Source organism: Pungitius pungitius, chromosome 6 (genome assembly GCF_949316345.1).
Source record: "Pungitius pungitius chromosome 6, fPunPun2.1, whole genome shotgun sequence".
Lineage (NCBI taxonomy): Eukaryota > Metazoa > Chordata > Actinopteri > Perciformes > Gasterosteidae > Pungitius > Pungitius pungitius.
In genome coordinates this window covers 14,776,343-14,788,075 of record NC_084905.1, presented here as the reverse complement: position 1 = coordinate 14,788,075, position 11,733 = coordinate 14,776,343, and the positions used below count along the sequence as shown (strand labels likewise).

The 11,733-nt window shown below is 42.2% G+C and overlaps 2 protein-coding genes across 2 annotated transcripts; both read left to right on the top strand.

Annotated features, from left to right (window-relative positions):
• Positions 1 to 848: 848 nt before the first annotated feature.
• Positions 849 to 7,988, top strand: ctdspl2a (CTD (carboxy-terminal domain, RNA polymerase II, polypeptide A) small phosphatase like 2a). Its single transcript, XM_037452054.2, has 13 exons — positions 849 to 1,039; positions 2,755 to 2,966; positions 3,287 to 3,422; positions 3,586 to 3,732; positions 3,832 to 4,059; positions 4,430 to 4,523; positions 5,029 to 5,140; positions 5,243 to 5,329; positions 5,417 to 5,479; positions 5,581 to 5,660; positions 6,291 to 6,417; positions 6,499 to 6,594; positions 6,825 to 7,988. The coding sequence occupies exons 2-13, from the start codon at positions 2,778 to 2,780 to the stop codon at positions 6,888 to 6,890; spliced, it is 1,425 nt and encodes a 474-aa protein (XP_037307951.1). The 5' UTR covers positions 849 to 1,039; positions 2,755 to 2,777; the 3' UTR covers positions 6,891 to 7,988.
• Positions 7,989 to 8,883: 895 nt separating this feature from the next.
• On the top strand, positions 8,884 to 10,730 carry si:ch73-330k17.3 (IGFBP domain-containing protein). The gene is made up of 4 exons (XM_037451886.2): positions 8,884 to 9,256; positions 9,985 to 10,078; positions 10,173 to 10,374; positions 10,491 to 10,730. The coding sequence occupies exons 1-4, from the start codon at positions 8,929 to 8,931 to the stop codon at positions 10,545 to 10,547; spliced, it is 681 nt and encodes a 226-aa protein (XP_037307783.2). The 5' UTR covers positions 8,884 to 8,928; the 3' UTR covers positions 10,548 to 10,730.
• Positions 10,731 to 11,733: the final 1,003 nt, after the last annotated feature.

Below are 11,733 nucleotides of genomic sequence, written 5' to 3'. Positions count from 1 at the left end.
CATGGTGTGATTCTTCAGAAAGCTTCTGAAAGTCCTGCCATCGTTGCAGGCTAGCTGCAGTCCCGACTTAATTCTCACGGATTGCGCGTGAAAGTAACCGGTCAGACAGATTGTTCTCGCCAAGGTAAATACACACATCTGTATATTTTCCCAGGTCAATTATTTGATTGTCCCTTTCCATAACTGGGTGGTGAAAGCTGATGGCATGGGCTTCTCTGGTAGGATTACAATAAATGAATGCATGTTAATTAGGTTGTAAGCAATCAAACCACATTTCATCAAGGTTCTGTATTTGCCTTGGTTCAGGGGCCCATGGGGTGGACCAGGACCATACAGGAAACTCTTAAATCTTGGAATGAAATGAATGATTATCCCTAAGCTTCTGAAATGATTAGTCCAAAATCAAAGATTTCAGTACTCTGTCACAGGACACCCTTATCAGAACAGGAAAAAGCTCCTCCAAAAAAAAACACCTTTGAAAAGGGAACTCGATGTAAGAAACCTTAGACAGAGACGCAGTGAATGGATTCCTCTCCAAGGATGGACAGAAATGCAAAAGATGTCTACAGAATGAACAAATGAGAAGATTTCCAACACGTTGGATGCATTTAATAAAAAATAATTATATAATGAGAGTAATACCTATTCACATTGCCCAAAAACATTTAATACTATTTTTTATAGATTTTTTAGCTGTAGTCGCACAACAATACCAGCAGGGATAAACTGGAGTATTGAGTCTCGATGCGGCTGCGCATCGCTCCCTCACTACCATCGCTATTTCTCTGTTGACTGCGCCACGTTGGTTACCCGCCGCTTACGTAACTTACGTGCGTGGCGCATTCTCCTACGCATCACCAGCGTTGTGTTTGTGATGAGGCGGGAAATGGCGTCCGCAGACATGTTTGGTCTGTGACTCGCTACCGAGCGACACGCAGCAGGCAGCGACAACCGCGGCCCGACCTCTACCGGTGGCCGCCACGGTCGCGGCCGACAGCAGCCCGCCGCGGCTCGTTTTGAGGAGCTTCCGAGATCATCAGTAAGTAATGAACAACGTCAACATGTAAACAATAAGGGATACCCCCCCCCCCCTCCCCACCTGATAGCATGGCTGCTGCTAGCATTTAGGGAGGGAAGGGGGCGTTGTCTAATGGCTGAAAATAATTATGGAGGCTAACGTAGCCTGAGTGTAGCCTAACCGTTTTACTCTACCGTCGAGTTGACGGATAATCGACATGTTAAACACCGCTATGTTTACTGGGACACGTGAGCAGTGCCGTGGGGACCGAGCTGGAAAATGTCATGGTCTTGCTGTTACTGCCATTGGCGTTTTGTTAGCCCGGTGGCTAACTTTAGCCGCTCCTGTTAGCTAACGTTAGCGACGGAACCCACCGAGCGCATCTGGTTTACGTTTACGTCACGTTTAAATGATTTCCGATCGATTGCAGACGTAGTTAGATGACAGTGCCAGCTGTTGCCGCTTAAAATCACCTTCGTGGTTTTAACATATTTGGAACACCAGCCTCAAACCAGAGGTCGTTGTAGGCTGGTCTTTTCATGCTAAATATCCGCAGCTGGCTAAAAGTAGCGATATACAGTTGCACACAACGACGTTGCATAACTACAGTCACCGACACCCTTATGCTGGCTGATCTGATCTAGCAACAAGATGCTAATAAAGCTGCCGAATAATTGAGCGAACGTGCTTTCTTTAAACGTTTCGTGCTGAGAACCCGCTCAATTTGAACGAAAAGGGCCTCCATTTACCATTCATGTTTATCACGTAACGTCACACCGCCCACTCCACACACCGGAGAGTGACACAGTAACTTGTGTCCTTCGCTTTGTTTACAATATTGTGACTTGTCCAGGGGTCCGTTTCAAGTAGGAGGTTTAACAAACTCTGAGTCAAACCCTGAACTCTGAGTTGATTTACCCTGAGATGGGAAGGTTTTCGGTTTCAGAACAGCTGGTTAGAGTTGGTTCAACCAACTCTGAGTAGGTTGACTCAGTGTTGAGCTGTGCACCACCACAGTATAAATGCAGCATGGATGGAGCCATGATACAACGATTTACCATGGCAACAACCACAAAAACGTAATTATACACAAAGAATCTGCTTGGATGTGAGAGCATGTCCACGATGGGTAACATTACATGAGGACGGGTATGTACATATTTAATGGATTGTGAAGAAACGATTCCGTTCAAGTAGTTATCTGGAAATTACTGAATATATCTAATCGGAGCCTCAATATTCTCACCCGACGTATGTTTAACACCCTTCAAAGTAATACCGCTTTTTCATCAACAGGATCGTACAGATATGGACATGCCATGGTCGGGCAAACACTTTAGTCTTTAACGTAACAGAGGTTACAAACAATTTTATTGTGTTTATATGTGGAAACAGCGCTAAAATACGCCCGAGTATGAATGAATGAGGAAATGAATGAGCGCTCTGTCATTGGCTGGGCTACTGTCAGAGGGAGGAGCTTGTGAAAGAAACTCGAGGTTACATTCACAGGCTCAGTTACCATAGCGACTGACCCTGAGGTTATTACTACAGAAGTTATTACTCCACCGATTACATTAAGAGGCAACATATTGGGCAGGGTATTGACGCTCTGCGTTTGTGGCAGCTACAGTAAATTGGCCTAAATATCCAGTTAGATATACACTCTTGTTTACGTATTTGATGTTGTATTCATTAGTAAAATGTTTCTGAACTTATAATTTTACCCCCCTTTTCAGATTTTTCTATGTGACGTTTGAGCATGATGAAGCTGAGAGTGCGTAAAGCTCCTCAGCAGGCGAACTTTGGCCGTCGAATCCAGCCGTCCCAAGCCAAGCGGAAACACCGTGAAGTGGAGCCGTCTCCGGTGAGAGGTCGAGGCAAAATGCAGAAGAATGAAACCGGCCTTTTCTCCACAATAAAGAAATTCATCCGTGGAAATGCTGTCAAGGTGGGCTTCCATCAGAATTCTGAGCTACTTCACAATTTTATTTTTGCTGGTGTAACCTATTTCTACACTGTATGAACACACACACACACACACTTTAAGTACTTACTTGGGGTAAGGGTGCAGCAGCTCAAAGTAACTCATCTTGTTTGCACCAAAGAGAAACTAGTTTTCATCTGGTGTAGTTCTTTGTCATTTTAAAATTAAGTTTATTAGATGTGCATGGAGACACAATGTTATGATGATGTAATTGCTGTAATAACAAATAATCATAATTTTGTGCATTTCTTTATAATAAATCAAGTCTTTATTATTTTCCTCAGGTGGAGCAGGATATCCCTGCAAAGAGGAGTCGTGTTGATTGTAATCTTGAGAGTAATCTAATAACTTCATCGCCACAGACTAGAGGCCTTTCAAACAAAACCGTTCCCAGAGTTTGCCGGAAAAGTCCAGTTAAAGGTATACAGAAACAACTGTTGTAAATGTCTCAAATAGTCAAACAAATGATATTGCTTTTCCAAAAAGCAAATTGTAGACCTCTACATATTATTCTATAAATATGTGTCTGTCTCCGATGTTTTCTTTTGATATTGTAATCATAAAGTTGCTGCCTTTCTTTTAGACACAATGACCTGCAACAGCAAACCCATGAAACCGAACGGTAAACTGGAGCCCCCCCTCGAGGCAGCGAGCAGCCCACCACGCACCACCCTGCTCGGCACAATCTTCTCTCCAGTCTTCAACTTTTTCTCACCATCAACTAAAACTGGTAAAACAAAAGAAAACCATAAGCATTCATATCATTTAAAAAGATAATGATAATCCTTTTGGGATTTGTGAATTGACTGCGCCTGTCGTTGGTGTTCAGCCACTCCTGGTTCAGAGTCCCCCGGGCAGGCGATGGAGGCCGAGGAAATCATCAAACAGCTGGACATCGAGCCGGCAGAAGAAATGCCGAGCAGCACCCTCACGTCCACAGAGGCAATCACTCCGTGCCACGCTGCCCTGATTTTACCGCAGAGGCTTCAGATTAACTCCGACACAACCATAGAACAAGGAGAAATAGTCACTGAAACTGACATGCCACCATTAACGGGTACGTCCACAATCGCATTAGACCGCATCTTTTTATCCACATGTGCTTGCAGGAGAGAAATACAAACTGCAGATAGTTCTGATGAGTGTGGGTTTACAATATTGAATATAAAAATCATATTCATCGATTAAGATTTTAACACAACGTTGCTCTTCTGAAACGTACGCTAAGTCAAGTTTTACTGCCTCTTGAAGATGTGTTAGTAAACTCTGTGTTATAACTTGATACAAAAGAAACCGTAAAATTTGGAAACGTCATTCAAACAGCTCCACAATCTGCATGTGGTGTACTCGTAGGTTTGGGGATGAGATTTGAATCCCTTGTTTGTGTAAAGTATCAGACCACCTCTCTCTCTCTCTCTCTCCATCAGCTGCTGGTTGCATGCCGGACGGTGTTTACCCACATGCTCTACCTTCAGCCCCTCCAGAAACAACATATGAAGAGGAATGGGAAGTTTTTGATCCGTGAGTTTAAATTGATTTTGAGAGAGTTTATAACAATGGCTATTTCTTTTATTAAAAATAAGTATGAAGAGTATTTGTTGAATGCAAAATAAAAAATGCTAAATTTAGACTGATTTGGTGTAAAGTTTCTCTTCTGCACCTTTGAATCAACCTCACGTGTATAGCCACATTTCCAAGGTGACTTTGCATGTGAACAGACATTTGCAACACTAGATGGCAACACAAACAAGACTTCCAGCCTTGTGTGACTTTTATTCATTTTTATTGTGCTTGTACTGTATTTTTTAGAACAGTTAACTAGTTCAAACATCCTAATACTTTTTTGAATCTTGTCAGAACCCTTTGGTATTGAAATTGGAACAGACATTTTCCATTTATTAAGTGGTGAAACGACAAACTCATTAAAAGATCCCTCTCATTAATACTTGACATTCAGCCAGGACACTTTTGTTCCAAATGTCTTACTCTTTGTTTTGGTAAGATTAGTTGTTTTCTTTGCTTCAAGGTACTTCTTTATCAAGCACGTGCCTCCACTGACAGAAGAGCAGTTAACACGTAAACCAGCGTTACCTTTGAAAACGCGCAGCACACCAGAGTTTTCTCTTGTCTTGGATCTGGTAAGCAGTGAGACATTTCTTGTGCTGTTGCTCATATTAAAAGGAAGTGGACTTCAATGGACTTTTCTTAAAGACTTTTTCCTTTTTTTTTTCTTTTGTCAGGACGAAACTCTGGTCCACTGTAGTTTGAATGAGCTAGAAGACGCAGCCCTGACATTCCCTGTGCTCTTTCAGGATGTTATATACCAGGTACAAACCCTCACATGGGCTTTTCTCTTCAAACAGTAGGTTTTCTTGCTGCTGTGATTTAAGTCTATTTTGATTTCTATTCTCAAGGTCTATGTTCGGTTGAGGCCATTTTTCCGAGAATTTCTTGAGCGCATGTCTCAAATGTATGAGGTGAGATGCCGCTTTTATTTTCCAAGACCTTATCTGTTCACTCGAACCTCCTCTAAAGTGACGTATTATTCATTTATTGCTGCTGTCTATTACAATTTCAGATTATTCTCTTCACGGCTTCAAAGAAAGTGTATGCCGACAAGTTGCTCAACATCCTGGATCCGAAAAAACAGTTGGTCAGGTCAGTGATCAAACCTGAAAAACGACACTTTAAAAGAAGCTTTTAAAGTAAATGATGTTAATTTAACTCCATTTGCTACTACAGCAAAGCAGGGTGAACACTTTGATCAATGATTCAGCAGGAGTAGATTTATTCTCCCCTCGGCCAGATAGATGAACATCAAGTGTGTCAGCAGGACAAAGAAGGCCCAAGTTTTCTCCTGTATTCTTTTCCAACTTTGTATCCAGTCTCTCAAATATTTCTGTGTTGATCCGCCACACACACTTATGCGTTCTGATCTCGGACCATGAATACAATGTGTCCAATAGTTTGGGTAGATGCAGCTTCCTTTTGTCAGATGAACAAAAGAAAGGAAGAAGTGGTTAATGCTGCTTTTGAAGTTATGTGAAGAAGGCTTCCTTTCTCTGCCGTTAGAAGTGTAACGTCTCATCCTTTAACCTAAAACCCTCTGCTCTATTTATTTATTTTTGCTTGTTGATAAAATGAAGATGATCAACACTCACACTTTGAAATACTCTAATCCCGGTTACATTACCAGTTCCTTTAGTCGTCATTGATCCCAAGAACTTGTTGAAGAGACGTCTTGCTGCTCATAATCTCACCTTTGTTCTCTCTTCCCGCTCTTGTTAGACACCGGCTGTTTCGTGAGCACTGTGTTTGTGTTCAAGGAAATTACATTAAAGACCTCAACATTCTCGGACGGGATCTTTCAAAAACGATAATAATCGACAACTCGCCCCAAGCCTTTGCCTATCAGGTAAAACTTGTAGAAACAAATGATCTAATAATGATCCAATGTGAAAGTCATACAAGGTCGTTGATTTCATCTCTCTTGTAGCTTTCCAATGGAATTCCTATCGAGAGCTGGTTTGTGGATAGAAACGACAATGAGCTTCTGAAGCTCGTTCCTTTCCTGGAGAAGCTTGTGGAGCTGGTATGTATCATGACTTCAGTCCATTTAGACGGGTTGAAGCGCACAGGCCCTATAATATGTACAGATAATCTTTGGCCACACACTACGTTTGAAACGGTAGCAATGTACTGCGTGCATGCGTCACACGGACTACACAAGTAACTTTTACACATGGCTGAAACCGGCATCAACACCGAACACGAAAAGTCCACTTTCTTGTAGTTTTTTCATCTGTTGTCACTTATTCACAGAATGAAGATGTCAGGCCGCACATCCGAGAGCAGTTTCGTTTACACAACCTCCTTCCTCCGGACTGACCGCGCGTTCGTCTCTCAGCTCAAGATGGTATCAACATTGGAAAGTGGAAAAAAAAGATCCCACAAGAACATACGCAATAGATTTCAATTTGCAAACAATGCCGTGGTTATTTTTGAAATTATGCAAAACATTGAACGTTCTAATTGAATCAAGAAAGTCCTGGATGTTTTTACACACACACACACACACTCAAACCAGATTCAGAAAAAAAATACGATGTGCCCGCTGCGGCCGACGTTTTGCTTGTTTGTTTCCAGCCTCCTGGAAGGTATTTTGTCTTTTGAGAAACATTTTGGATTAGCAAAACTGAATGTCATGCCGTGTTGGATCTTATGGACTTGGGTCACGTCAGCCTGACCGTGACCGGACACTCAAACCTGTATGATATTAACTCCATTTACTTGTAAATTTATGTACATAGTTTTTTTTTTCCCCCAAAGGGTTTGAAGTCAATATCATTTCCTTTCAGATTTTAGTATGTATTCTTTGATTCGGTTGCTTTTATAAACCAACTAAATGTTAGTGTGTTTTGTTTGAAGTTGTTGATAAGCAGCTGCTTTTCTGTGGTATGCCTGCATTATTCCTGTGATGCTTTACTCCATTACATGCAGTTGTCTGTAATACGGTGCTGTTTAAAAGAGAAAAAAAAAGTATCTTTTGAGGGAGAAATGTTTCTGAAACAATATTTTAAAACAATGTAATGTAAGCTAGACTATGGTCTAACCTGAATACAAAGCCATGATGGCTGAATTTTAAACTTGGAGATTTGTATTTGATAGTCCATCGGGAAAGGGGGGGGGGGGGTTCTGGCATCTTGCACTTTGACATCCAGCCCTTTGTAAGTTGATGTAAAATCTTGTCACTTTTCTACACTGGTGTGAATCGCCTCAATTTGTTATGTGGGTGGAAGAAAATGAACTTGTAGCACCAGCAAATTGCCAACATTGTTTGCTTTGAAATCTTGTTTTCCAAGACGTCTTGTATGTGGGATCTTAATGGTGTGGGAGTCACAAGTTTTATTGACTATTGAATGATCACTCCCGTTGTATTCAGTGTTACTCAATGGTTTCCTTGAAAATAAATACATTTTTATACGACGCAGCCGCTTACCAGTCATTCGAATGCACAACTTTGCTTACAGTTCTTTTCATAATGGATGTGTTCATTCCAGCATTTCACTGCACCATTACAAAAAAAGAATAAAGAATAAAGGCTTGTAATAAAAAAAAATTGTATTTATACTTTTAAATTGCCAAAACAAAGAAGGCTCTCCCTCAAAATGTCCTTTTATTAATATTATTTACAGCTTGCAAACTTTAGCGATTCAACAAGCTTTTTATGCGCAGGTCAAATCCATTAGGATTAACACATTTAAATCCTTGATAATTTTCTGTATATAGTGCAAAGCAAGTCATTTTTATTTAGTTTAGTAACTTTTTTGTTGGTGAACAGGGCGGCCATTATCTGATGTTCCTGGAATACACTCTGGAGCTGCTCATTGTGCGGCCCTGTTAAAAGGAAGCCAGATAAAAGGAGAAATAAAACCTTTGTAACTCAAGTTTGACAGTAGTCATATTTTACTTTTATGTACACAACCTGTCATGATTTGATACGACACTTATAAGATGTCCCCATCAGATAACCTGCTGATGTCTTAAACCTTTTGTTCTTTCAAGAAATAGGTCATTACCTGATTGTAGGTGTGCTCTTTCCCGAGGTCACGTGACTCCAAATACAAAGGGGGCCAGTCTTCATCGGACTTATCTCACAGGTGTTCAAAAGGAAATTATTTCAAAACAAAATCAGACTGTTGATAGTGTGGAGATAAGACTTGTTACCTGTGAATTTAGAGTGAGAAAACCCCTCTGGCCTCATCCATTGGCTGCTGGTGGGGGAGCGGGAGAAGCAGAGGAGGAGGGGGGGGGCACAGGGGGGGGGGGGTTGTGGCTCATAAACTATGAAACTCCTGCGCTGTCCCCTCTATACAAAAGGTGTCGTCGAGTGTTTCTCCCCCCTCACGTCAGGTTGGACTCGAGGATGTGGACGCTGTTCTTTTTGGGCGCCTTGTTGGGGGCGTCGGGGTCCCGCGTGACGCCCCCCGGAGCGGCCCAGCAGCTGCAGGCGCTCCACTGCCCGCCCTGCGAGCGGGTCCACTGCGCCGCGCGACGCTCGCCGAAGCTCCGGTGCGCGGGGGGAGTCACGACGGGGGTGTGCGGCTGCTGCCCCGCCTGCGCCAGAGCGGAGGGGGAGACCTGCGGGGGGACGTGGGACTATCTGGGCAAGTGTGACGAGGGTCTGGTGTGCGTTTACCCGGACATAACGGATGACCGGGCGCGCGAGGAGCGCACAGGCACCTGCAGGGCAGGTGAGACACCACCCCCCCCCCCCCCCTCCGCCACCCCCAACGGGGGAGAGTATTTCATGCGATGTTTCCCTAGTTTGATTTCATTTATTTAAAAAAAAGAGATGCAGCGATCATAGGAATTCATATAACCTTTTGAAACAGGTGTTTCTAACGGCAGTATCACAATGGGAGTCCTCTATGCAGACAATATACCAAAGCACAGTTGTACCGTCATAGGAACGTACTTAAAGTATCAAAACTAAAAGAATCCATCCTGCATCATATGCTGCTTCTGTCAGTGTTTCATTTATTAGATAATTGAACGGCTATTTTTAAAAAGATGATGCATTTAAATGTATTAGCTGACTGTGTTTTTTTTTAAAAAGGTTTTGTGATTAACAAATGACTTTCGAAAGACAGTAAAAAAAGTAAAAGACTTTCCCTTGCAAAATCTTAATAAAACATTAAATTCGGATGTGGTGAATCTTGTTTATGAGCCGTGGAGACTGATAGTGCGCTCAAGGCTTCCTTTGATTCAAACGGTTCTGCTAAAAGTTAAGCCATAATTACACCCCTTATCTCCTCCGAGTTGTCACCTTTACAGATACGGTATCAGATGTAGTACGAGATTATGTTCATGTTTACGTTGCTTCCCAGCAAAAGGTGGGATCATTACATTTGATGTTTAAATAAAGCCCTGTGAGTACCCCCTCTGTGTCTTACTGCGTGTTGGATAACCCTTCGTGCAGTGATCGAATCGCTGGAGCCAGAGGCGGAGAGCTGTCACCCAGAGTGCACCAGGGCATACTGCCAGGCCAACCCCTTGGAGATCTGCTCCGCCAGGTGACCTCAAAAAAATAAGAACGACGAGCGTTTTACGCCGAGTGAGTTTCCCCCGGCTGCATTTCTAACAGACCCAAATCCCCGTGCGCTTCAGGTCGGTTTCCCTGGAGAAGCGAGCGTGCCAGGGCTCCTGCCAGCACACCTCCTGCTCAAGCTGTCTGCTGCTGAAACCGCCCCCCTGCCCCCCCCAGAGCTGCACCGCCTCCTCCCCGTCCCTCTGCCTGCAACGCTTTGGGAAGTGTGTGCAGAATCACCTGAGAGCCACACACAGCCCCGTATGCCACAACAACCTGCAGGTACCAGCGACATCAATAGACTGTATATTTGTTTTACTGCCTCAAAGAACTTTCCTCATTAATCCAACTCTCTCTCTCTCTCTCTCTCTCTCTCGCTCCCTCTCTCCTTCCTGCAGACTCCTGGTGTGGGGCATTTTGTGTGTCTGGTGCCAGCTTGTACAAACACAGCGTAGTAGTTGTCTGTGTAGAGAGGAAATCTGCACTAGTTAATGTAGCAAAATAGGAAAAGGCAGCTATCTATGAACTGTATGTATTACTGGAACAATAATTATCCAACATGTATGCAATGTAAACCTGAATTTTAAAAAAATCAATTTGAAATTAATTTCAAAACTGAAATTTAATGTATTATATAACGAGAAATAAAAATGATATTTCATACTCTGCTTTGATGTCATCAATCAAACGTTTTACCTACTGGTGTAACGGTCGAGGGTTTTAGCAACAGTTTTTAAGTAGTTATTTGAATCTTTTGTTTATCATGTGCTGTGTTCTATGACTGTAAGTTTTCCTTTTTGGAAACTAAGTTAAGTACAACACGGTAAACAACATCCACATTCTCCATTAAAAATTATGTATGATGATGTATTTGGACTCAATTAATTAGATGTCCTACTGAAATTATTTCAAAAACTTGGATGGATGGAACTCGGTTCAAACATTTATATCCCATATATAGTTAGACATCTTACTTTTTAATAAGAACCATCATCACGAAACGATATTATGTCTCCAATACTTTTTTTATGACCAAATACTTAACGGTAATCCCATGAGCCTCAGATGCTCCTTCTGTTTGTTATTTAGGAAACGCTAGCATGCTAAGATGGTGAGTTTTAAGCTTCATACCCAACGCCAAGCACGTTGTCTCTTTGCATGTTAGCAAAGCATCCTCTGGTAAAAACATCTGACATGAATGATTGAACCAAGAAACTAGTGAGGATGAGAAATTAAGTGGGGCAATTTTGGTACAACAATGTAGTAAATTAAATCGTCAAATCAGTCTGGTCTTGTTCTTATTTTGGGAGTTCGTGTGGTTCACAGAAAGGAAGAGGCCCCCTCATTGTTGATGGTTATTCAATAACAGACAGTTTATGAGGCAGCAAAGGGAATAAAGCTTTGACCAACAAAGGCCAGTTTGTTCTGTGTCCTTCAAATGTGAGCCATTTCTAAAGATGAGAAGCAGTTTATCTGAAGGATTTCGCAAGAACAAATGGATTTTTTTTATACCAATACCAAGGCTTGCTTTTTTCTTTCATCATCATCGTTTGATTTGTTGGTCTTTGTAGTGTGACATCGTAATAATAGACAGAAAAGAGGAATGTGCAGTTCCTTGCCCTGTGTCTGTTCTGTGAGCCT